Here is a 23,918-nt window from a genome sequence, read left to right on the forward strand (position 1 = left end):
GCCTGGGTGTTTTGAAAGCTCAAACAGCAACACTCCCTACTTGTACAGAGCATATACAAGAAATAATGCCCAAGCAGTAGTAATCCAATAACAAAACATTTATACCAAGATAGAGCCGGACACCAGTTTAGTCTCTCTGAGTGTGTGTGTTTGTTTGCGTGTGTGTGTGTTTTCTCGCGCACATAAAACCAACCAAAAACCTATTGGTTCAATTAGAAAGCCCATTTTCAACTTCCTTTTTAAAAAAGCCTTTTCAAACTGTTGCAGGAATTTATGTACAGGTTGGGGGGGGGTGCCCCTCCAGCAGATATCATGCACATGCAGCCCACTACCAAAATCAGCTCAATCACTTTTGTGACTTTTGTGATTTGTCCCCACAAAACCCTTTATCACAGTTTCTTCCTATCTATTCAAAGGGCCTTTGCTGCATGATACCAAACGTAACAATTCACTGATAAATGTATCTATGTACTGGCTCACTGGGAAAACATCAGAAATTCCTATAGACATGTGAGTTCAGCTACTCAGCAGCCCCTCTGCCTGAGTGATAATCCCTGGCCTCCTGATACCTGAGTGCCAGACAGGTAGCCATTCCAGAAATAACAAACCCAGATGAAGACAAAAGGGTGTGAGTAACTTGGCTGGGAAACAGGGAAATGTAAAGATCTCTTTTGTTACACTTGATGGGTGTTTGGTGGAGGGCAAGGAGAACCATAGGGCAGGGTCCAGGATGCTCAGATTATTGCCACCAGACCTCCCCTTTCATGATGTAACCATGATGTATTAGTGATGTAGTTTGGAGGGGGGGATGTAACATGGGGATTAGCAGCTAATAAAAGTTTGGGTTCTCTTTTGTTTGGGGCTTCCATCTTGTTCCACCTTGTGGCAGGTGGGAGTCCTGTTGCGACAGTCTTCAATAAAGACCAAGCCTACTGGCTGCTGTTTTGCTCTAGTATTCCTGGCTGGTGTCCTTGTTTTTTGTCCAAGGGAGCCCTCAGATTTCTCCGTTAACAAAACAGAAATCTGAACCAAGTCAAATAACTCCGATTTGTGACGCAGCTCCCTGCAATACCAAAATTTCTCTTTCTGTGTTTATTCTTTATTTTTATTTTTTTTAAAAAAAGAACAACAAGAAGTTTTAGTGTTGCTTTCCATCTCCTTCAACTCTACTGTCTGTAACAAGAGCCTGAGTGTTGGCAGTCAGACACACAGGGGTTTCTGAACACACGCACCCGCAGTTTCGGAAGTCCGTGGAAAGTTATATTGCAGCTAAAATTGCCAACTGGCAAGCAGCCAGACATCCTTACTTAATAGGAAGGAGTTCAAAGACATTTGGCATGTAGGCTACATTCAAAGCCTGCATTTTAGCTTAATTCACCAGAAGGAAATCTTCATGCTAATTATCCAGGATCAGATTCCTATGTATCAAAGAGAGCATTTCCTCCCCTACATAGCCAGGACGTGCTATGAAAGGAGCTGGATTCTGATTAAACTCTCATCTGAGCAGCAGGAAAGAAAGCAATGGCTACCTTCCCCCAGTTCCTGAAATGGCCATTTTAAAAGTGCAAAAATATTTTTTTGGCTTCATCAGCATGCTTTTGATTTTGTGTGTGTGTGTTTTGTGTTCATTTTCTTCCCCAGCCTGCATGCTGCAGCTGGAAGTTAGACAGGAACAACCTCGTTTGTGATCTGCAATCTAAGAAGTATGATTTGAATTTTTAGTTGCCGCTTCACCAGACACCTACAGACTTCAAGCACTAGAGGGAGGGGTGGTCCGTTGGCCTGTTCTTATGTTCTTAAATTATGTTCTCATTGAAGGCAGCAAAATCCCACAAGCACTGCACCCCTCTCTGGCAGTAAAAAAAATGCAACAACAAAACATTAAATACGGCAACTAACTGTTTCCTTCCATTTGATGACACCTAAAATCAGTTGCCTCACTCTGTCTATCAGGTGAAGTGTTTTTATTTTAAATGACTTTTAAAAAATAATAGTTAAAGCCTATTCAACTCTGGGTTGGGCACAACAGTAATAGTAGTAGTAGTAGTAGTAATAATAACAACAACAATAATAATTATAATAAATTATTTCTACCCTACCCATCTGGCTGGATTTCCCCAGCAACTCTGGGCAGCTTCCAACAAAAGATTAAAAATACATTAAAACATCAGTCATTAAAAACTTCCCTAAATGGGGCTGCTTTCAGATGTCTTCTAAATGTCATATAGTTGTTTATTTTTTTGACAGCTGATTGGAGGGCGTTCCAAGTAATTTTAGCCAGCAAAATTTGTACAGAGTTCCTGTGAACAGAGGGAAATAAATTTTTCTCTTCCATTTAGGCCAACATGGGGGGGGGGGAGAGAGAGGCGGTCACATTTTATTTTAAACAAGATGGTCTTTTTGACCTGGTCTTACTACAGGGAGTGATCTGAGCTTATGCCCCAGGGGGTCACAGGAAGATATTTTTAACTTTCTGACATTAAATAAAATGCTGCCATTTTTGGCAAAGGCTGAATATGATTTCCTCTTTACTGCTGAACATTACGCAGTATGCACACTTTTTTAGCTGAGTTTGGAGGAACGAATGGGAGGCTATTTATATATATCATTATTATGCCTGCAATCCTGCACCCATTTAGATTGCTGAAATTGATTCAAATGGTCTGTTAAGCAGCCTAACTGTGCAAAGAATTGCAATTTCATGTATGTATGTATGTATGTATGTATGCATGCATGTAATTTAAATCTTTCTAGGCTACCTCATAGGGAAAAGCCCTCTCAAGTTGGCTTACATAAAAAAAAGAAAAGGGAGAAATAACACAATTGCAATAAAACACCATCGTGTTAAAACAGCAGTCAAAACATTTTATAAATGGCTTGGATGAAGGAATTGAGGGGGTGCTCATCAAATTTGCAGATGACACCAAACTGGGAGGGGTAGCTAATGCTGCAGAAGGCAAAATCGGGATTCAAAATGACCGTAACAGATTGGAGAACTGGGTGCAAGCTAACAAAATGAATTTCAATAGGGACAAATGTAAGGTTCTGCACTTAGGCAGGAAGAACCAGATGCACAAATATAGGATGTGGGACGCTTGGATTACTAGCAGTACATGTGAAAAGGATCTAGGGGTCTTGGTGGACCACAAATTTAACATGAGTCAACAGTCTGATGCAGCAACAAAAAGAGCTAATGCTATTCTAGGCCGCATCAACGGAAGTATAGTGTCCAGATCAAGGGAAGTAATAGTACCACTCTATTCTGCCTTAGTCAGACCACACCTGGAATACTGTGTCCAATTCTGGGCTCCACAATTTAAGAAGGATGTTGACAAGCTGGATTGTGTGCAGAGGAGGGCAACCAAGATGATCAGGGGTCTGGAAACTAAGCCTTATGAGGGGCACTTGAAGGCACTGGGTATGTTTAGTCTGGAAAAGAGGAGACTGAGAGGAGATATGATTGCCATCTTCAGATATCTTAAGGGCTGTCACGTGGAAGAGGGAGCATGCTTGTTTTCTCCTGCTCTGGAGGGTAGGACTCAAACCAATGGCTTCAAGTTGCAAGAAAGGAGATTTCAACTAAACATCAGGAAGAACTTTCTGACAGTAGGAGCTGTTCAGCAGTGGAACAGACTCCCACTAGAGGTGGCGGACTCTCCTTCCTTGGAGGTTTTTAAACAGAGGTTGGATGGCCATCTGTCATGGATGCTTTAGCTGAGATTCCTGCATTGCAGCGGGGTTGGACGAGATGACCCTTGGGGTCCTGTCAGGGAACTGCAGGCAGCGAGGGAGGAAAGAATTAGAAGATACAGGGAACAATCTCCACTGCTCAGTACTGAGTCCTCCTCAGAAGACAGAGAAGAGGATAGTGAGTCTGGGGAGGAAGGGGTGCTTCAGAGAGAAGGGGATCCACGTCACAGGGGAAAACGGAAGGGGCTGAGCCGTTGGCTCTGTTGGTCTCGAGGGAGAGGGAAAAGAGAAAGTAGTTAGAGCAATGCGTCATGAGAGACGGGTCGCTTTGTTTATTCTGCATGTAATCTTGTCAGAAGAAAATAAAGAACGGAATTTATGGCTGGCTGCTGGGAGTGTTTTTCTGCTAAGTGCAGCAACGCATGCAGCTGGCTAGCTGACAGGTCCCTTCCAACTCTCAGATTCTATTAAAAGCGTGCCACACTCAATATAAAATTAATTCAAACAGCTAAAAAGAACAATTTAGAACCACCAGCTTAAAAACCAGCAGCAATATAGGCCATGAAAAAGTCCCACCTGGCATACAAATTAAAAGCAAGCAAGCAAACAAACAAAATAAACAGGTTTTCAGGGTGCATTGAAATCCAGCAGTGATGGAGCCAAACATATGTATTCTGGGAGTCCCACAGATGCAACCACTGAAAAGGCCCTGTCTTTGGGGCCTGCAAATCTAGCAGATCTTATAGGGCTCTGCAAGCAAGGCCTCTGAAGCTGACCTTAATGCCTGGGCAGGTTCATATGGATACATGCTGTGCTTCAAGAATGAAACCTATTTAGAATTCATAAAGGAAGAGGATGAGGATAAACCTAGAATTAGTTGGCTCTGCTTGTCATTGGCTCTGGCTCCCCCTCCCAGATTCCTGCCCCACAAGCCTCAATGGGCACCAGCCACCCCTTAAGGCTGATGGGGAAATATTATGAGGGGAAAGGGCCTTTCGAATACTCTGAGAGGCCCAGAAGCCCGCTTCCTTCTCTTTAGTTTCACTATACTATTTGCCAATATTCAGGAATGTCAGCTTGGCCCCGTGACTGTGGGTGCCTGGGGCTATGGGTGCCATGCACCTAAATTTGTGGGTGCACGGCCCTTTCATGGGGAATTTTGTGGGTGCTCAGGGGCCCAGGGAGTTGGCACCTATGCCAGTATTGATTTGAGGCACACAGCAAGGCCTGGGGTCAGTTGCTCCCACTGCTCCCTAAAGGGGGTCATGTGAAGGAGAGAATTGGGTGGCGATAAGAAAAGTTTAGTACCCTGCCCTTTTGCCTGCTGACCTTCCCTCATAAGTGTGCTAATTATCCTGGCAAATGCTAGGCCAGGGGTCCGCAAGGTTTACCTCACCTGGGTTGGTTCACTCCCATGGAGATTGCTCCGTGAGCCGGATCATGCCTGCGCAGACGCGATTTCTGGTGTTTGCATCTGCACAGAAGTGATTTCTGGCGCCGCAGAAGTGAGTCCCCGCTCTGTGTTGCGCCAGTTTAGCGCAGTGCGCAGGGACTCGCCAAGTGGGCGGCTCGGTTCAGGGGCGGCTCGGGGGCAGTTTAAACAACCCCCGTGGGCCGCTTGTGGCCCATGGGTTGCAGGTTGCCGACCCCTGTGCCAGACATAGGGGACCCTTCAGGTGTTGTTGGGCAAACATGGCCAGGGATGTTGGGAGCTGTAGCCCAAGCCCAACCACATCTGCAGAGTCACAGGTTTCTGTGGGAAAATGGTTGTTTGTACACAAAAGCTTTTATTATTGCAGAGTGATTCTGCGGCATGAGATATTGCTTGGGCGTGATGAGCACGTGAACATTAATGATTGGCTCAAGTAGCATAGTACTCTCTTTGTCTGTGGGCAGGGGCAAGGTTGCATTCCTTTGATTGTTACTTTTTAGAGGACAGGGCAGAACAAGCTTGGGCTGGAGGAGAGAGAGGATGATTTTTTTTTACTGCTCTCAATAAACATTGCGCTACAGCAGTCAGAGCTTTTTTCAAGTCATCTTGGTGTGAGACTGATTTTCTTACTGATGCCGAGCTGGTTTCTCGACAGGTTTCCCTCACCAGGGATTTTTTTCCAGCTGGAACTCTCCGGAACACAGTTCCAGCACCTCTCAGGTGGGTGCCATTACCATTCTAAGAGAACGAGGGAGGTCTTTATCATGAATTATGGCCCCTCTTGTTCTAGAAAAATAGTACTGCCCAACACTGATATAGCAAGTGGTACGAAGAAGCTAAGAAAGTGATGGGAAAATGCACAGTGGTACCTCGGGTTACATACGCTTCAGGTTACAGACGCTTCAGGTTACAGACTCTGCTAACCCAGGAATATTACCTCAGGTTAAGAACTTTGCTTCAGGATGAGAACAGAAATCGTGCTCTGGCGGCATGGCAGCAGCAGGAGGCCCCAATAGCTAAAGTGGTGCTTCAGATTAAGAACAGTTTCAGGTTAAGAACGAACCTCCGGAACAAGTTAAGTCCTTAACCTGAGGTACCACTGTAGTTACAAGTGTGAGCTAGCACACTTGTGAATCAGAATGGATGCTCATTAAATAGCCAGTGGTTTCTAATTAGGATGAATGCTCAAGAAACGGTTAGTCTGAAAGCTACCTAGGATAACTCCCAACTCTGCTCTCAGGTTTAAAAAATGATGGCTCTTCAAAGAAAGCAAATTATCTTTCTTGGTTTCACCAACCTAAATGCATTTTGATGGTACAAAGCCATGCGGTACATTTTTTACTTTTAATAACAAATGTTTTCTACAATACAATGATTAAAAGGAAACTTACTTTCCTCCCCAATAGAGTTTTGTTGTAATGACCAGACTTGACCTCCTAAACAAATAGAACACATAAAAATTGAAAAACCGGCCATTATTTCTTTTGCAACTGCACCCTTCCTAATACAGCCATGCCTGAAATTCATCCATAAAGAAGAAAGGGAAACAGCAATAGCTCTTACATCATAAAACTCTTCCATCAAAACTGTGCAGTTATAGAACAAGCTCTATACGGAAACTGACAGAACGTTGGCACTGTGACCCACACACACAAAGGGTGTGTACACATTACTGGTTTACAATGCAGCTAGGTCCTTATTTTTCTTAATTCGGTTTTGGACCAGGCATTGCAGGAAATGTCCAGGACCCTTGAATTGCCTTTGCCTTTGCCTTTGCCATAGCTGTCAACTTACAGATTTGAAAATAAGGGACCAGCAGCCTCGAAAATAAGGGATCAGCAGCCAAAATAAGGGATTTTAGTCAACCACCTGAAATACAAAGTTAAAATGGACCAGATAATTTGGGAGAGCAGCGCCGGTTTTTAGCCCTTCGTTTCCAGAAGTTGCCGCTCAAGACACTAGCTGATGAAAAACTGCAATTAAATAACTACAAGCAGCCACCACTTTTCGCGCAAAACGAAGTCCAAGCTACGAAGATGCTGCTGCAGTTCTGTATCTTTTCTCTCGTGCTCCATCTGCAGCTCACAGTTCCATCAGGCGGGGCAGGAGGAAGAGAGGGGGAAAAATAGTGCCCGAAGTAAACCCGCAGATCAGACCATCTATGCTCGTCTACCACTACAAATCTATGGGAGAAGCACTTGCGGTCCTTCCTCCGCTTTCCCCCTCTATGGTTAGCCCTTGGAACACCTGCCCGCACCTCTGCCTCCTCCTCCTCCTCTCTCTGAACTGCTTTCTCTATGGTTGCCCGCGCTCTCCTCTCAAGGCTCCTCAGTCCCAGTGGAGAGGGGCTCCCGGGGGCCGAGGCTGGTGAGAGGAGGCCAGAGGGGGGCAGGCTGGGCAGCCAAGCAACACATTTGGAGCTTCCCTCCTCCCTGGCTGGCAGGGAGGAAGGGAGAGGAGCTGCTTCCTTTGAAACCCGGGAAATTTAAGGGACATCATCAATAAGGGACAGCAATGGGACACGGCACTGGGATAAGGGAGTTTCCCACCAAATAAGGGACGGTTGACAGCTATGTCCCAGGCCGGCCGCTTCTTCCACATAACACCAGCAAAGAGCAACTTGGAGGAGGTTAAGCAGCCTGAAAAGTAGAAGAATCTCAATACTAGCCTAGTGTTGGCTTTTTTGTGGGCAGGTTTGCCAAGCCTTTGTAAAGCAAAGGCCCAAGATTCAGAGTAGCTCTGTAAGTCCTGATTTAGCAGTCCCAATTCCACCATTGCATACCAAAAATTGAATGCTTAAAGCTTTACATTACCTCCAGCCTTTCTTTTTTATTATGCTTCCCAAAATCACCTCGGCCCTGTGGGAGGAATAAAAAAACCCAGATGCACCATTCGGAAGAAATGTTTTTGGACATAACAGTATGGTACCACAATCGTTTATCGTTTTATGCTAACTGTTACAGGTCTATTTATTGCATTCAGTTGTTCATTCATTCACAATATCAGTGCTTGAGTTATTTGCACAATTTCATTGCAGGTCAGCATTGATGCTGCTTTGAAAGAATTCATCTGCTCCCCACTGTGTGCTTAGGCACTTCTGAGCTTGAAGGATCACCAACAATAGCTAGTCTTGATGCTGCTTGGTAGTTGTCTTCTAAATCAGGGATGGAGAACCTGCAGCCCTCCAGATATTGTTGGACTTCAACTCCTACCAGCCTCAGCTAGCATTGCCAGTGATCAGGGATGATGGGAGTTTTCGACACATCACAGGAGGAACCAGCTTGGCTTAATTAGCTTTTGACACATGTTGATCACATGATTTAGAAGTGTCTAGTACACAGCTTCAATACACATGGGTCTGGCCTAATACACATGAGTCTAATACACAGTGTCTAGCTTTGTTTTAGCACTCCTGAACTTAATTAAATTCTAGTACCCACTGGATGCAGGGATTTAAGGGTGTCTAGCACTTGCAACTCATAACAATATTTTATGTATGATGGAATTATTTATTTTAAAAAACCCAGAACACAACTGAAATATTCAGCTGAGAAATTAGCACATCAACACATGGTAGAAATTAGACGGCCATAGGGCCATTTTATCCTAATGCCCCTTGTTACTCATGCACGTTTGCTAGATTCTTCTGTTCTGCCCAGGTGCTGCAGCAGAGCTGCAAGTTAGTTTCTTTAACTGGAAGCAACAAAGGAAGCACAGATACTTACTTTCCAGCTGCGTACACCTCTGCTGTGTCAAACAGGTTTACTCCACTCTCGTATGCGATAGTCATGAGCTGTTCCGCAATCTTTGGGAAAGGGAGACATGACATTAGTCCTAGAGAACACGAAAGGTACCACCACCATCTACTGCTCTGTGCTGCAGAAACTACCCATAATAGAGCGCGGGTTTGCATAGAGAAGGACCAAGGAACTTCACCCAAACCAAACCCCAATTTTTAAACCATAGAGAATGGACCAGAGGTTTTGCAGCGCAGGAAAGAGGACTGCTGCTGCTTCTACTGCCACTTCCCATTTACTCAGTAGTGGCTGGTATTTATTTGGACAGACAGAGCCAACTAGCTATGGTTCGTCCCCTCTTCCTTGCTGCTGAAGTCTACATGGGCCACACTGAGACTAAGGAGCAGGAAGCTGACAGGTAGAACTACGGCACCCCCTGGACTGGTTCCCAGTAAGAAGGTGGGAAGTGGGGGCTGGTGAGAGCAGACTGAAGTGGGTGGGGCAGCACCCCATTCACCCTAAGGAACCAGCCTCCGCTGCAATTGTCACCCCCCAAAAGTAAGAAGCATCGCGGACTTCTGGTCGGCGCCAGCGTTTAATGGCGGTCCTCTCCCTGAGCTCCGGAGAAGGACTGCTCCGTGAGTTCGGGTCTGACCCGCTACGGCAAGCGGGGGACCCCTAAAATCACAGGCGCGGAAGCCTGTGAACAAGGAGACTCGGTGGGCACCAGAAGCGCCCCCTTACTGCGAAAGAGCCTTTTTAAAGGCTCCGGAACGGCATCGGGAGTGAGCGCGGTGCTGAGAGTCGCAACCCAGCCTGTGGAGCGAAGCCGCGTCGCCATGAACGGAGAGCGCCGATTCCTTCCTGTAAATTGAAATTGGACCGAAAAACCCGTGAGTAGGATTGAAAGACTACCTGGGACTTTAAAATTTAAATTTAAAATTCGGCCGGAAATGGGAAAGGCAAAAATTAAGGAAGTCTGCCTTCCCCCGACTGCATGATAGATTAAGCAACGAAAATACAACGCTGCATCTGAATGAAAATAACCGTATGACTGTTTAACCTTGGCATTGGACATGACCTCCTCTCTAGCAAGCAGGGGCAGAGGGGAGAAAAAGTAACTCTATTAACCTGCATGACTTCTTAAAAGAGAAAAGTTTTCCGCTGCCTTAATCCCCTGAGACGGACTGCCAAAATAAGACACCAGGATAGTGAACTGTATTTAGAACTTGTTGCAACTTGTCACAAAGTTACATAGTTGAAGTTCTACTTGATACAAAGTTTTGGGGCTCTGCTGCAACAACTTTTTGGACAGTGTTGACAGAGAAACTATATAGAAAAAGTGTTGCAGCATTTGTACTGAGGATTCCTGGTTTCTTTGTTCTTTGTTCTTTGTTTCTTTCACTTGGACATTTTGGATTGCTCCCTCTAGAAGGTTGAGGAGTAACAGTTGCAGAGCAACGGAATAAGACACTGGGATTTTCCATTAAGGAATTGTTCCTGTGAGAACGTCCTTGGGACATGAGTGGCCCAGCAGATGAGATAACAACTAGAGCTAAAGCAAAACAATTACAAAAGAAAAGGGGCTCAATAACAAGTCTAACACCAGCAGGAGCAGCCGGGCAAGAAAAAGTGACAGCTGCTTCCATGGATTCAATGACACAGGCGTTACTCAAGATAAATCAATCTTTAGAAGCTTTGACAAAGCAGAGTACAGAAAATTCACAAAAATTAACAGAATTAACAGCAAGACTGGACTTGAATACGAAAAGTGTGACATCTAATACAGAATCTATAAATAAGCTAATTGAAGAAAATCCTGCAACACGCAAGATTGCAGAGGACGCCAGAAATATTGCTGAAGAGACACAGGGAAAATTAGAACCGATCTCCAAAAAAGTGAATGAACATGATGCGGCCTTGTCTTTGCTGGAATTACAGAGAAAGGAGAGAAACTTGAAATTAAGATTAGTTCCTGAAAGTGAAGGGGACAACCTTGTGGAGTTCCTTACACAAGAGTTTTCTGACTTTTGGCAGGATGAATTGGAGGAAGAAGAATTCAAGATAACAACAGCATTCAGATTGGGCAGGAGACAGAACAGAAAGACACCGAGGGATTGTCTGATTACTCTCAGATCCAAGGAAGAAAGAGACAAAATATTAGACCTACACTACCAAAAGGCCTTGGAAATTGAAAATTCTCATATACAAATCTTTAAAGACATCCCTAAATACATCTTGGAGGTGAGAGCCTTCTATAAAGACCTGGTCTACCTGCTGAAAAGGAACAACATACCTTTTAGGTGGGAGTTTCCACAAGGACTGTCCTTCAACTACAAGGGAAAGAAGGTGAAAATAAAAACAGTTCAAGACAAAGAGAAGTTTTTGGAGAGAAACCACGAGGACTTGCAGAAGGGAACGGTAGACCCAATCTCAGAGGCAAAAGGAGCAATAGATATCCTGAATTTATCATTTGGACTTAAACCACCGTCGGAGGAAGAGCAGCAACTTGGAGCGGTTGGAGGAGTAAACGACAAATAACAAGATGGCCCTGCAATTCCTTAGTTGGAATTGTAATGGGCTGAACATCCCCACGAAAAGACGCCAAGTTTTTCATATTTTGAAAAGAGAACAACTGGATCTGATTTGTTTACAAGAAACCCATGTGACCAGGGTACACAGGAAACTACTTATAAATAAAAGATTAGGACAGGAATTTATTTCATTGGACAAAGTTAAGAAAAGAGGAGTGGTGATCTATGCAAAGGAGAAATTGGCTCCAAAAATGATCTTTAAAGATGAACAAGGAAGATACCTGGCAATTGAAATACAAATACAAGGAGAAAAATTGTTAATAGTTGGAATTTATGCACCAAATGAAGGGAAGGCGGAATTTTTTAAGAAGCTGCATGAAACTCTGATGGACTATTTGGATTATAATGTAGTAATGATGGGAGACATGAATGGTGTGGTTTCTACAAATATGGACAAGGCACAAAGACAGACAATTTCCAAGGAAGGGAGACTTCCAAAGACTTTCTTTGAAATGACTGAAAATATGGACTTAATAGACATTTGGAGAACAAGGAACCCTCTCGAGAGAGAGGGAACTTTCTTTTCCCAAGCAATGATGACCTGGACCAGAATCAACCAAATTTGGATTACTAGTGGGCTGGCTCCAAAGATCAAGAAAGTGGAAATCTGCCCAAAGACTTGCTCCGACCATAACGCCGTGAAGATGGAGATGAAACTTATAACAACTGGACAATTCAGATGGAGGATGAATGACACCCTGTTTCGAGATGAAGAGATCCACAGAAAGGCCCAAAAAACTTTAAAGGACTATTTTGAAATAAATTTAAAAACTGATGTAGAAAAAAGCGTGATCTGGGACACAAGTAAAGCTGTGATGCGAGGATTTCTAATTCAACAAAACTCAGTAAAAAAGAGAAAACAGAATGAGAAGAAGGAAAAGATCTTGGAAAAGATAAAAGAAGGAGAGAAGAAATTGAGATCAAAACCAAAGTCACAGGAGATCTTGAGAGAGATTAAGTTATATCAGACACAATATATGGAATTGATGAATCAAGAGATTGAATGGAAGATAAAGCAAATGAGACAAAAGACATTTGAATCTGCAGATAAATGTGGTAAGCTTCTGGCTTGGCAATTGAAGAAAAGACAGAAATTAAATGCAGTTACAAATCTAGAAGTGGATGGAAAGAATATATCTAAACCCAATGAGATTAGAAACTGTTTTTTGAGTTACTTTAAAAAATTATATTCATAAGGACCGCAGAAGGAGGAAGATATAGATGAATTCCTTAAAAAATATGGATTACAAAAAATCTCTCATCAAAGTAAGGTGGATCTAAATCAGAGAATAACAGAGCAAGAAATAGAGGGTGCCATTCAGAACATGCAACTGGGCAAATCTCCGGGACCAGATGGACTGACTTCCAGATACTATAAAGCTTTGAAGGAGTGGTTGATACAATCGTTAAAGGAAGTCTGCAATGAGATTTTAGAGGGAAAAAGGGCACCAGAATCGTGGAAAGAAGCTATATTACACTCATACCAAAGACAGAGACTGAAAAGACTCAACTTAAGAACTACCGCCCAATATCATTACTCAATGTGGATTACAAAATCTTTGCAGACATTTTGGCAAAAAGATTTAAAAGAGTGTTGATGGAGAAGATTCATAGGGACCAAGCAGGCTTTCTCCCAAAAAGGCATTTATCAGACAACGTGAGGAACATAATAGACATCTTGGAACTATTAGAAGTGAATATAAATACTAAGGCAGTTTTGATTTTTGTGGACGCGGAGAAAGCCTTTGACAATATCTCTTGGAGTTTTATGAAAAAGAATCTTCATGGGATGGGGGTAGGCCAAGGATTTGAGAATGGTATGGGTGCTATATATTCTGAACAAAAAGCAAAGTTGATTGTAAATAATGTGATAACTGAAGAACTTAAAATAGAAAAAGGAACATGACAGGGGTGCCCAATCTCCCCATTACTTTTTATCTCTGTCCTGGAGGTGTTGCTAAATATGATTAGAGATGACCAGCAGGTAAAAGGGGTACAGGTCGGAGCTAAACATTATAAGTTAAGGGCCTTCGCAGATGACTTAGTACTAACCCTACAAGAACCAGACACTAGTACAAAAAGGGTGTTGGAATTAATCCAAGAATTTGGCCAAGTGGCTGGATTTAAACTGAATAAACAAAAGACTAAAGTTTTGGAAAAAAACTTAACAGTCATGGAGAGGGAGAAGTTCCAGAATGAAACAGGGTTGGCAGTGGTTAAGAAGGTGAAATACCTAGGGGTTCATTTGACTTCGAAGAATTTGAATTTGTATAAAGATAACTATGAGAAATGCTGGTCAGAAATTAAGAAAGATCTAGAAATATGGTCAAATTTGAAATTGTCAATGTTAGGCCGAATTGCAGTTATTAAGATGAATGTATTGCCTAGAATGTTATTCTTGTTTCAAACATTGCAAATTCTTGATAAGATGGACTGTTTCAAGAGGTGGCAGAAGGACATTTCGAAATTTGTCTGGCAGGGCAAAAAGCCCAGAATAAAATTTAAAATACTGACGGATGCAAAAGAAAGAGGGGGATTTGCCCTGCCGGACTTAAAACTGTACTATGAAGCAGCAGCGTTTTGCTGGCTGAAAGAGTGGATGCTCCTCGAGAATACAGATATCTTGGATCTGGAAGGTTTTAACAATGCATTTGGTTGGCATGCATATCTATGGTATGATAAAATTAAGGTGCATAGGGCCTTTAAAAATCATATTGTCAGAAAAGCTCTATATAATGTTTGGATAAGATATAAAGATCTGTTGGAAAACAAAACCCCTAGATGGTTGTCACCCTTGGAGGCTAAGGCGTTGAAAAAGCTTAATATGGAAGCTGAATGGCCAAAGTATTGGGAAATTTTGGAACAAGATGGAGATAAGTTGAAGTTACAGAGTCATGAGAAATTGAAACCCAAAGTACGAGATTGGCTCCATTATTATCAAATAATGGAGGTTTATAAACAAGACAGGAAAATTGGCTTCCAGGTGGAGAAATCAAAACTAGAAACTGAACTGTTAGAACCCAATACTAAGAATTTGTCAAGAATGTATAATTTGCTGCTGAAATGGAATACACAAGATGAAACAGTTAAATCAGCTATGATTAAGTGGGCACAGGACATTGGTCATAACATTATGTTTGCTGACTGGGAATGGTTGTGGAACACCGGGATAAAATTTACGGCATGTAATGCCTTAAAGGAAAATATTATGAAAATGATCTATAGGTGGTACACGACCCCAGTCAAGCTAGCAAAAATTTACCATTTGCCTGATAATAAGTGTTGGAAATGTAAAGAAACTGAAGGTACTTTCTATCACCTTTGGTGGACGTGTCCAAAGATTAAGGCTTTCTGGGAAATGATATATAACGAAATGAAAAAGGTACTTAAATGTACTTTCCCTAAGAAACCAGAGGCCTTTCTCTTGGGCATTGTCGGCCAATTGGTGCCAAAGAAAGATAGAAAATTTTTTATGTACGCCACTACAGCAGCAAGAATACTCATCGCAAAGTATTGGAAGACACAAGATCTACCCACTCTGGAAGAATGGCAGATGAAAGTGATGGACTATATGACACTGGCTGAGATGACTGGCAGAATCCGCGACCAGGGGAAAGAGACGGCGGAAGAAGATTGGAAGAAATTTAAAATCTATCTTAAGAACTATTATAAAGTTGATGAATGCTAAAATGTCGAGGTTTTGAGAAAGAAAAGGAGATTACAGCGATATAAGATTAAGTTGAAGGAAAGATTAGGAAGACATATGTTTGATAAAATCATTTAGAAGTTGCTGAAATAATTTTGGACATTGGGATGCAGGAAGGGGAGGTATGGGGGAGTCCGAGAAGTGAGGGTTATGAAAAAAAGGTTATGAAATTATACATGTTTGTATGTCTTTTTATTTGTTTGTATTGTTTAAAATTTTTTGTAAAACCAATAAAAAAATTTATATATAAAAAAACAAAAAGTAAGAAGCATCAGTGCTGATTACAGAATTCAGGAATCTTTCACACAATGTGAGGCTCAGACACACGATCCTGAGATTCAGAGTCTTATGCTCTCCTTTGTGCTTTGAAGACACAAAGTAAATTTGGCCTCTGCAGCAAAGCAAAAGTAGTATATATCCATATTTATTTCCACAGTTTCATGTTGGGCAGTCAAGTACACATTTGAAAAACCAAGCATTAGCAGCCACAGCAGTAATTACAGATGCCACAAATGGTTATGATTTATTTTGCAAGCCTATTTAGGATCGGCTATGATGATGCCAGCTAGCATAGCTGAATCAGCGTTGCCATTATATGAAGTACAATGCTCAGGGGATTGAAGAAACTTGACCATTGCAATAATGATGATGAAATAGTTGGTCAGAAGGAAATTATGAAAACCAGGCTGCTTGTTTTATAGTTGCATCAAAATGGCGTCTTGTTTTAGCGGCAGGAAAGGCAAACTTAAATGACCATTTAAAACAATTACAAATCTCTCCATTGCAGGTGAAAGGCGATTATAAGGAATGTGCATAGTACATCCAGCATTTCTGAAGTGCTTCCCTTATAAGAGTTTTATTCTGGGACTGGTGCCATCTCTTCCCATTGTTACAATCAGGCCCCATCTGCAGTGTTGTATCCGACAGTTATAGCTTCCCCCAAAGAAATCTGGGAAGTGTAGCAGAGCTACAATACTCAAAATTCCCTGGGAAAATGGAGTGGTTGTTACTCAGATAACTGAAGCTCTGTGAGGAGAATGTTGTTGTTTAGTCATTTAGTCGTGTCCGACTCTTCGTGACCCCATGGACCAGAGCACACCAGGCACTCCTGTCTTCCACTGCCTCCCACGGTTTGGTCAAACTCATGCTGGTAGCTTCGAGAACACTGTCCAACCATCTCATCCTCTGTTGTCCCCTTCTCCTTGTGCCCTCCATCTTCCCCAACATCAGGGTCTTTTCCAGGGAGTCTTCTATTCTCATGAGGTGGCCAAAGTACTGGAGCCTCAGCTTCAGGATCTGTCCTTCCAGTGAGCACTCAGGGCTGATTTCCTTAAGAATGGATAGGTTTGATCTTCTTGCAGTCCATGGGACTCTCAAGAGTCTCCTGCAGCACCATAATTCAAAAGCATCAATTCTTCAGCGATCAGCCTTCTTGATGGTCCAGCTCTCACTTCCATACATCACTACTGGGAAAACCATAGCTTTTACTATACGGACCTTTGCTGGCAGGGTGATGTCTCTGCTTTTTAAGATGCTGTCTAGGTTTGTCATTGGGGGGAATAGGGGTGTCCAAACCACTCTTAACACTCATAACAAACTACAGCTCCCAGGATTCTTTGGGGGAAGCCATGACAGTTTAAAGGAGTATGATACTGCTTTAAATGTAAAGTGCAGATAGGAGCCTAAAACTAGCCTGACCTACCAAGCCAAAATCAGCCTCTCTCTTGCTCACCGTAAGCAAGATAAACCCATGTGGTTTTTGTCCGAAGGCATGGCAGCAAAGCTCTCTCAAGCTGGGCTCAGAATCAAACTTAGGAATACTGGAAAGCCAGATGCAAAATGAAATGTGCCTTTTCAAAGCTCCAAACTTTCTTGCTCGCTTGGATCAAAAAAGAAGTCCTGGCTCCTCACCTGTCTTCAACATCTTCCAATCCCCCCATACCCAGCACCCACAGGTCCCAAACACATTCTCTGGTCCCTCGCCTCTTTGTTGGCAGTTCCACAGGTATGGTGACAATGGTAACTGAAGAGGCAAAATGGAAACTTTCTCCCACCCTACTCACTGTTGCTCAGACTGAGTGATGTTGTGATCAGGGTTTGGGGACTGGATCCAGCCAGCAGGACTGATTCTTATTTCCTCCCTTGATGGCTGGTTGGGACCAAACACCTGTCAGTTATCATAGAGCCATAGCATTGTAGAGTTAGATGGGTCCTTTAGTCCAACCCCCATGCAATGCCTGATGTCACCATGACCCAGAAAATCCAGGGTGGGGGAAATCGCGGTTCATTTCAAGGAAAGTAATGCAGGGCTCCTCAAGGGCTGTCAATTCATTCCTTTATTTCACAACGTCTGGCTAATTGGGCTGCAACTGGAATGAGGAGTCCCAGGTACATTTGCAGAGCTGGCTGTACCAGTAAGCAGGGTGAGTTAGTCGACCTCAGAGATATCACTAGAGGAATGTTGTGTTCCAAAAGCAAGGAAGGATTGGACTCTGATTAATAAAATATACATGAGGCTTGACCAGCAAGACTCTGGAAGTGCCAATAATAATCCATCCACACCTTGGCCCAGGTCGTTTTATTCACAAAAGAACTTTTTTTTTAAAAAAATAATCTTTATTAAAGTTTCAAAAGGTTACAAAAAACAAAACAGAAAACAAAAGAAAACACAAAAAACAACAAAAAAGATTCCACCTTTTAGATCTCATTTTCTATAACTTCTTTTCGTGACTTCCCCACGCCTCCCCTTATTGTATTCCAACTCCAATTGTTTGTTCAAACAAGTTTTTGTCCTTAATGTCCTAATCATAAATTGTTAATTTACTTAACCATGATTTGTTAATATGATTCTGCAGTAGGTTTATGCCTTATCATTATTATCCTTATCCTTAGTTTAGTTTATTCAACAATTTTTTAAAATATATACCTTAATCATATATGAAAGAAAAAACAAGAAATATAAAAACAAGAAAAAAGATACCTTTCCTAAGATTTGTTGGGAAAAAGCACCAAGGCAAAAGCCAGCTCCAGATTGCTGGAATGCAAAACAGGATGTTGTGTTTTGCAGATCTACTGTTGTAGAAAAGGTGGAGCCTATTCTCTGTACTGAGCACCGGATGTTAGCTCAGTGTGTCATGTGACCTGTGCTGGAAGTACAGGGGGTGGAGTGGAGTCTCTTCTGATGGAATCTGAAGGGAACAGACACATTTCTTTGTGCTGATGAGTGACAGGAATAAACATGTAAAAAGGACTCCTGTCTGTCTCATTTCTCCTCCCTGGGAGGATACAGGGAGGGAGACAAGAAGAGACAAAGCAGAGGGTGTGTTCTCCTGCGTCTGATTGATGAGGAGAATCGCCGGAGTTATGACCTTGCCTGCCGGGAGACGCAGCGGAGAGGTCATCCAGTGTCCAGCTTAATTACCTCGGGGGAGGCCAGTTACCTCTGACTGTAAGCTGAGATACTAACATATGGCAGCCTTCGGATGGTTGCGATTCATCGGACATCTGCATGAGAGGCTGGTGGAATGTCCTCCTCTGCTCCAAGGGAGAAAGCAAGCGTCTGAGAGAGGCCAGAGGCTCAACAGACGGCTGGTGGAAAGAGGAAAGTGTTTCCAAGCAACGGAGCTCAAGGTATGCTGCATTTCGGGCTAAAAGTGTGAACGCAGGTTGATTAATTCCCTGGTTCACGGGAGCTGCGTATTTGAAAAATACAGCTCCGGGAGGAAAGGCCTGCAGCTTGGAAGCTGAAGCCTGCATTCCACAAATTCCTGTGGTTTGAGATAAGAAGTCCTCAATGCACTCTAGCTAAGTAACGAGCATGGAAAGTTACTGGCTACGCAGATGGACTGTGAGGCTGAGCCTGGGAAAGCGAAACAAAACCACGGAGTGTGTTTTGACTACACGTTTTGAGAGCTCTTGGAAGGGACTTTCCAGAGCAGCCAGCGTTTTGCTGCCAATGCAAAAAGTAAACAACTTGCAGTTTGCCTGCTAGAGAAGAAAAAAACAACTATTGGATTTTACAGTTTGTTTGAGGCTGTGAGCCAGAGGCTTGGCTTCAAGATGGATGCCAAGAAAGGGGGAGCCCTGCCCTGTTCATCTCCCCTGACCAGAGACAGTTATTCATCAGGGTCTGGATGGATAACTACCCCAGAAGGGGTGAGCCGAAATGATGCTGGCCAAGTTCCTAAGAGCTCATCGAAAGCTGAGGAGAGCTTTGACCCCAGAGGGGAGAGTGCAGGAACTGTGGCTGTTGGAACTGTTGGTGTTCCTGAACAAGGTGCAATGAGTGTTGCTGACAAGGGGAGGGTAGAACAGAGTTCGAATCTTCCCACCGATGATGCTACTGGGAAGCATGGAGTAGCATTGAGTGCTGTCCGATGCTACAATTGTGGTCAGACTGGGCATCTACAGCGGAACTGTAAGAAGCCACGACAGTCAAGAGGAGCGAGCAGCTCTACGAAGCCTGACGCGTCAGGCAAAAGCCGTACCAAGTGCCAGGTGAAACCTGCAAAGGCTATGATGGCGAAAGGAACCACGCCAGATGTTGGGAACGCGTTCATAATCGACACGGGGTGTACGAAGCATCTATGCCCAAACAGAGAACTGTTTTCGACGTTGAAGAAGCAGAGCTTCACTGTGAAACAGGCCAACGGTCAAGAGTTGGAAGCGACCGGAATTGGGACTGTGTATCTTGAGAGTCTGAACTTGACTATAAGTGACGTTTACCTGGTTCCAGAACTGAGATTTAATCTGCTGAGCGTGTCGCAGATTGCAAAGAAAGGACTGAAACTGTCCTATGATGCTAAAAGCTGCAAGATCTACAAAGATGGAGAGCTGTTTCTTACTGCCAGAGAGAAAGATGGACTGTATTTGTTGACTTTTGATCAAAGTGATTACATGAAATGTAATTCTTCTGATTCTATCGTAATCTCTCTTGCAGGTGTGACCAAGAGCGCCCGGAAGGTGCCGAAGGTCGACAGAGCGTTTCAGCGGGTGTATGCTGATGTGATTGGTCCTCTAGAACCATCTAGGGGCGGTGCACGATATTACCTTTTGTGTGTGGATTGTTTCACTAATTATTCTTGGGTTTATATGATGGAGAAACCACAAGAAACTTTAGAAAAGTTTCAGGAGTTTTGTGACAAGGTTAAGAATATGCATGATGCTAACATTGATTGTCTTTTCACAGATGAGAAGCAAATTTTTCTGTTACAGAAGTTTCAGAAGTTCCTAGATGGAAGAGGGATAGACCACAAAGTTGCTGTTTCAACCGAAGCGTGGAACAGGGGGGGTCTGTGTGAGAGTGAACAAAGAATTGCAAAAGGGGATGCATGCGCAATTGCTGAGTTCACGTTTGTCACATGAATATTGGGCCGAATCGCTAGCGTCCTATCTTCATGTGTGGTTGAGAAAAATCTCAACAGAGTTGGGATGTTCTCCTTTTGAGAAGCTGTTCAATAGAAAACCTTCTGTTGCCTATTTTAAGGTTTTCGGGTCTCATGTGAGAACAAAAGCTCCAGGTGGAGTAAAGAATGCCAGAGGCATTTTTGTGGGATATGAAAAGGGTCTCTACAGAGTAATTTTGTCTGAATCTGGTCAGGTGATTCTCACAAAGTTTCTAGAGAGTGCTCCGAAGCAAGAGCGGGTTGTAGAACACACATTTCCCACAGGTGACGATTCAGATGATGATGATTTTTCTGATGTCACAGATTACAGTGGTACTGATGACGATGACAGTGATAGCTCAGAGAGTTCAGTTGTAACAGTCATTGAGAGAAAATCTCAAACACTGGATAGAATTTCACAGGTGAAGGAAGAACCACAGTTAGCCATTGCTACTGGTTCTCAACAAAGTTCAGAGGCTGAACCAGTGAGCACAGAGGATCAGAACCTCATACGCAGGTCTGAGAGAGTCACAAAGGGTGTACCACCAAAGAGGTACTCAAAAGAGTTTGCTAACTTAGCTGTTGCATGTGTTGCTATTGTTAACAACTCAAAGCAGAATAAAGCAGTGTCTAAGTCAGAGACAAAGACACAACAGAGAGTAGCTAGCCAAGGTAATGTAGAAGCACTCATTCCTTGGAAGCCAGACAACCAGAGAGGTACACTGGTGAAACCAGTGGTGGGGAGTTCCAAGGGTGGAACTGAAACAACAGGGGACTGTTATATGTATAACAACTGTTTGTTCTCTTCTCTGGATCATGTTTTGCCAATTGATGCTTTTGGGGGAGTATGTTGGGAAAAAGCACCAAGGCAAAAGCCAGCTCCAGATTGCTGGAATGCAAAACAGGATGTTGTGTTTTGCAGATCTACTGTTGTAGAAAAGGTGGAGCCTATTCTCTGTACTGAGCACCGGATGTTAGCTCAGTGTGTCATGTGACCTGTGCTGGAAGTACAGGGGGTGGAGTGGAGTCTCTTCTGATGGAATCTGAAGGGAACAGACGCATTTCTTTGTGCTGATGAGTGACAGGAATAAACATGTAAAAAGGACTCCTGTCTGTCTCATTTCTCCTCCCTGGGAGGATGCAGGGAGGGAGACAAGAAGAGACAAAGCAGAGGGTGTGTTCTCCTGCGTCTGATTGATGAGGAGAATCGCCGGAGTTATGACCTTGCCTGCCGGGAGACGCAGCGGAGAGGTCATCCAGTGTCCAGCTTAATTGCCTCGGGGGAGGCCAGTTACCTCTGACTGTAAGCTGAGATACTAACAAGATTGTCCTTAATTCCCATCCACGGATTCCCCATTCTTATAATAATAAAAAACATTTAATTTTTACACTACAGAGTGAGAATCAGGCCGCCTTTGGACTTCCAAACCCCCACCCTTCTCTCCCCTGTTTTGGTCCCAAACCAAAGTCCAGTTAGTCCATCTTTTTAACCTGGTGACCTTATGTCCGAGGCTCTCAAATCTCTCTCAGTCCCTTTCAGCCGGCTTCTTCGAAAATCTCTCATGCTTGACATCCTGGGTCGAAAAGGTACCTTCTCAGTGTTGACCATGCTTCTTCCAGCCATGCCTATTTGTTTAAAGATGGAGCTCCAACTCTGCTTCTTGAATTTGTAAATCCCAAATGGTCTAACTTTCACCTTGGTCGAATTAGAGTTCATCTTAGCAGGTCTCCGGCTCTCTTTTATCTTTTGTGGTGTTTCAGCCACCCCTTCTTTCAGTTCCTTCTGTTCAGCAGGTGTCTTTTCCTCCTCTTCAATTTTTGGTTTCTTTTCTTGACCAGCTGCCTGTGTTTTGAGCATCAAGTTCCTTTCCAACTCAATAGGTGTATTTTCTGTAAACTTCGGTTTTGTGGGGCTTGTAGTCAAAACATGGCCTCGCTCGCTCGTCTCTCGCAGCTTTCCCACGAGAAAAATAAGCTCTTGCAAGTCAGCTCGTATTTCCCGACCTAGTTCCATTCTTGTAATGTCCAAGAATCCCCTCTAGAGGGATTCTGGTTACTTTGTGTTCTTTTCCCTTCTGATCCAGTAGTCAGATTTATTTGTATCAATCTTTCTTTACTTTCAATATTTTGTAACAATATAACCGGTTAAAATTTAAGCTTTCAGTTTTTCCCAACTTTGACAGCTAGTTTGACAGCTGTCAAAAGTTTTCTGTAAATCCTCAGCAGGCTCTTTTCACAGGTTACTCCCGGGCTTGAAAAAGGTGGTACTTGATCCAAACAAATAAACTCTTGTCCTCCAGCACACTAGCTTAGTCCTTTAAATCCATAGAATTTATATTTTTTATCCAATCACAACAATTCTTCTCGCAACCTTAGATGACAGATACTTGCTTTACGCTGTTTACAATAGGGGGGAGATGGACTTCCTTTTTTTTTCCACCTCCCCCGCTCGTGCCAAATCCAAAACCGAATAATTTATAGTCCAATTTCCAAGTTACTCACGGGTTGTTGCTCTTGATTTTAAGTCCAAATTTTGGCAGGAAGAAGTCAGCGCTCTCCGACAAACGGCATGCGGCTGCGCTCGGCAGGGGAAGCAGAAGACTCACAGCACCACGCCTCTCCCCGGCACCCGTTCCGTAGCCTTTAAAAAGGCTCCTTCACGAGTCGGGAGGGCGCTAACGGTGCCAGCCGAGTCACCATGTCCACGGGCTCTGTGCCCGTGGTTTTTTAGGGTCCCCGTGTCACCGGCACGGCAAGACCCAGCCCCCTGTCAAGCCAATTCCCTCCGGAGCTCGGAGGGAATCCACCATTAGTCGATCGCGCTAACCCGGAAGTCCTCCACAAAAGAACTTTTTACACAGTGTTCGTAAGAACCAATCAGATTTCCTCTGAGCATTTAAAAAAACACACCATATGGGACAAAGTCAGATCAGAAGAAATCCTTTTAACTACAAAAGACGACTTTGAGCATGCATACATATCTGAGAGTAAATAAAATAGGACTAAAGGAGGAATGCATTCAGCAAAATCCTGGAGGTCATAAACCGGCAGAAAAGGAAGGAAGGATGGCAAGGGAAGAGTATTTACCATCTCCTTGTGAACTCTCTTCCTGGCCCTTAAGAGCTACCTAAAGATTAACAAACTACATCAAAGCTACCTTATATCTTTATGACCCAGGATGCCTGGTGAAGCAACTGGGCTGTGTTTCGAATGCTTATACGTGCCTGTCAGGCATAGAGAAAGAAAATGGCAGAGGTGCAGAGAGTTGTGGGATTTGATCAGAAATTATTGTCAATGAATCAAACCCAGTCAACCCAATGCTTTCATTGCGGACACAATGGCTTGCTCCATATTTCATAATTCCTCATAGAAATC

General features: G+C 43.3%; 1 protein-coding gene across 2 annotated transcripts in view; it reads right to left on the reverse strand.

Annotated features, from left to right (window-relative positions):
* Positions 1-23,918, reverse strand: part of KCNAB1 (potassium voltage-gated channel subfamily A regulatory beta subunit 1) — a 225,662-nt gene that overhangs the window by 32,144 nt on the left and 169,600 nt on the right. For both annotated transcript variants that reach the window (XM_082224490.1, XM_082224491.1), the window contains exons 4-6: positions 8,848-8,927; positions 7,936-7,980; positions 6,514-6,558 (exon numbers count right to left, since the gene is read on the reverse strand). In XM_082224490.1, the coding sequence (XP_082080616.1) occupies positions 6,514-6,558; positions 7,936-7,980; positions 8,848-8,927 (170 nt within the window). The remainder of the gene's footprint in view (positions 1-6,513; positions 6,559-7,935; positions 7,981-8,847; positions 8,928-23,918) is intronic.

Source organism: Podarcis vaucheri, assembly GCF_965113315.1.
Source record: "Podarcis vaucheri genome assembly, chromosome: 5".
In the NCBI taxonomy this organism is placed as follows: Eukaryota; Metazoa; Chordata; class Lepidosauria; order Squamata; family Lacertidae; genus Podarcis; species Podarcis vaucheri.